General features: G+C 42.9%; 1 protein-coding gene across 3 annotated transcripts in view; it reads right to left on the reverse strand.

Moving 5' to 3' along the window:
* cadm4 (cell adhesion molecule 4) overlaps positions 1 to 2,969 on the reverse strand; it is a 125,024-nt gene continuing 122,055 nt past the window's right edge. For 2 of the 3 annotated variants that reach the window (XM_035672413.1, XM_035672412.1), the window contains exons 7-8: positions 1,369 to 1,497; positions 3 to 112 (exon numbers count right to left, since the gene is read on the reverse strand). In XM_035672413.1, the coding sequence (XP_035528306.1) occupies positions 3 to 112; positions 1,369 to 1,497 (239 nt within the window). Of the gene's footprint in view, positions 113 to 297; positions 377 to 1,368; positions 1,498 to 2,969 lie in introns of all 3 variants that reach the window. The other variant, XM_035672414.1, reaches the window with a different exon arrangement.

Genomic DNA, 2,969 nt, shown 5'->3' on the forward strand with positions numbered 1-2,969 from the left:
GGCTACAGTAGGTACTCCTTCTTGCCCTGGCTGGCGTCGTTCCCATTGAGGAAGGCCTCCTGCACCTCACCATGTTCATCCAACCCACTGGCCTCATGGGTAAGATAGGAACCTGAATGGAAAGAGATAGAGATAGAGAGAGAGAGAGAGAGAGAGAGAGAGGAGAGGGAGAGACAGAGAGAGAGAGAGACCAAGAGGGAGATTGGAAGGGGAAGGTTAGGTGGCAAGCGTCATGATCATTGCAGCGCCATGCAGCATTATCGAACCACTCAGCCCTCATATTATTGAGTACCATACCTGTGACTGATTAATTCATTAGTTAACTGATTGTTAGGTCAATACCAAGCAAGAATAGGCTCTCGGGTACGGTACGAGCCTACCGGCGGAAATTAAAGGTAGGGGATGGATGTATGAATAGAAGAGGCAGAAGAGTAGGGGTAGGTGATAATAGAGAATAAAAGAGAGGGAAGGAGGAGAGATTGGCAGAAAAGGGTGGAGGGAAGGTTAGGTGCAAGAGAACAATGGCACGTTTGCTTCACTCAGAAAAACCATTAAACACATCTTAACACCCCTCCGGTCTGTATGATTAATGATTCGGTGCAGTACAGGTTACAGAGAGCAAGAACTGCTCAAGTCATCTTCCTGCTTGAGTGTCCCTTCACTCCTGGGGTGAGTGACACTCTCATTCTCCTTACCCCAGAGGTTGACTGGCATGCTGACAGTCACAGAGGGCTGAAGACAAAGCCCTAATGGCCCTGTCTCAACATAGTTTGGTTGTAATGGTTCTGTCTCTGTGCTGATTGGCGGTCAAGCCATACTGAATGTTGACTGACAGCTTGTCTAGCCTTAGGGTAAGTAATGGCTGGTTGCTGCCCGCTACACTGTTCCCGGATCATTTGTTGGCAGCTGTGGTGCACAGTCGAAGGCTGCCAACACAGGGGCACTTAAAAAGATAGGGAACGCAATGAGACTGCTTTTAATAGATGAGCCTTGATACACTAACATATAGTCATAAAACATGGGGACCACACCTACATTTCCCACCCCACCCTATCTTTTCCGCTATCCTGGCCAAGGTCGTCCATCATGGACAGTGCCCGCCTGGAGAGGAGCATCCCATCTTGTCTGCTTTGCGCTGACAAGTTTACACCTCCGTTTAAAAGATTATTTTCAAAGAATCTGGTTGTTAACTGGCCTGCAATTATTTTTTTCACAGCGTTTTACACAAGAAAGTAAAGAAATATGAAAGCGTGCTGGTGATAAATGTGATAATACAGTTTTGATTGCCAAAATGTGTCCCCCTAGCTTATGAAAGAAACTTTTGTGTTACTCAGTGTGTGTGTTTGTAAGTGTGTGGGTGTGTGTTACCTTTCTGTCGGACGGAGCACCAGATGGTGACAATGAGGACACAGATTACGGTGAAAACCAGCAGTGCCAGAACGCCACCTATCACCGCATATGGTACTGCACTGTGAGTCTCTACCACTGCACCAGGATCTGAGAAAGAAAAAAAAAAAAAGAGATAAATAGTGTGTGTGGGTGGAGTGTGTGAGGTATATAAAGGGAAATATGGAGAGAAAAGTACAGCCGAAGAAACAGAGACAGAGAGACAAAGAGAGATATGGATCAAAAATGAAAGCAGGAGAGATGTTGAAAGGGGCAAAGAAAAATATCAAAGTGAGAGAAAGAAAGCACATTAAAACACCAGTGTGGGGGTTGATACAGGGAGCGAGACAAGAAAAAAAGGATGTCGATATCTTCCACCCAACTTGCATTATCACCTTTCATCACCCTCCACTGCACAGAATGCCAGGCAGTCAGAATGGGTGAGAAAAAGGTGGAGAAACGAAGAGAGTGAATAAAGAAATAAGTATGTCAGCCTCTAAAAACCCACTTCAGCCAAACGTCTGTCAAGACCACAATGTATTTTAAATGAGGAAAACTTTGAGTGTGTTTACACCCCGAGTGGTGCCGCCCTGGGAAATAAAATCAAAGACTTCACCACAGGATCAGTTAAGAGAGATAAAAAGACAGGCTAAATTTTGTGACATTTTGTAGTTGAAAATGACAGAAGTGCTAAGGAATTATTCATGTCCACCTCACCTTTTACAAACTTTACACTGCTTTAAAGTAAAGGACAAATACTAGAACAAAAGCAGAGGAACAATGAAAGAAAGTGTAGGTTAGTGCTGAAATGATTAGTTGAGTAAAGCAATTATTCTGTTGACGGAAGAAAATCTATAATTGATTAACTGTTCAAGTCATTTATCAAGCAAAATTGCCACATATTCATTGGTTCCAGCTTCTAAAATGTTTATAGCTTTTTTCTTTGTTTTCTATAACTTTAAATTAAATCATTTTAGTACTGGAACTGCTACTTGCTCTGGTAAATAGTGATTTTCAGTATTTTCTGACATTTTGTGGATCAAACAGTTAATCAATTAGTCAAACACATTATCAACAGCTTAACTGTTAGTTGCAGCCACCATACAGATCATAAAGCAAACTTAAGACCAAGCATGTGTCTGTGTAGTTTCACCAGTAAACACTGCTCGACAGTATAAAGGGCAGGGATGTAGACAGAGTCGGCGGCAGAGCAGATCTACTGGAAGGGCATTGGATCATCGGTGGGAGGGGCACTGCCGTTTGAGAAATATTTTAACGCAGTGGCGACATCATTGGACTAACGAAACACATTTTTTCTTTATTATTAAAGAATTACTATTAGCGAATTTCGTTTTTTTGTTGTTGTTGTTGTTGTTGTTTTAATTTCCATATCATGTCACTTAGTCGAAGTTATGTGGTAGCCCTATGCACACAGTTTACGCAGTCACACACACGATAATAAAAGGCAGAAAGGGGTGGGGTAAAGTTATGCCCTCTCTCTACTCCAGCGAGGACGGAGGATCACTCAGATGACACACAGCGGAGGGTGTGACAGTTTAACTGGTGATACTGAGGCAGATGTG

This window comes from Morone saxatilis, unplaced genomic scaffold, assembly GCF_004916995.1.
Source record: "Morone saxatilis isolate NCDOM2014 unplaced genomic scaffold, NCSU_SB_2.0 Contig24, whole genome shotgun sequence".
Classification (NCBI taxonomy): domain Eukaryota; kingdom Metazoa; phylum Chordata; class Actinopteri; family Moronidae; genus Morone; species Morone saxatilis.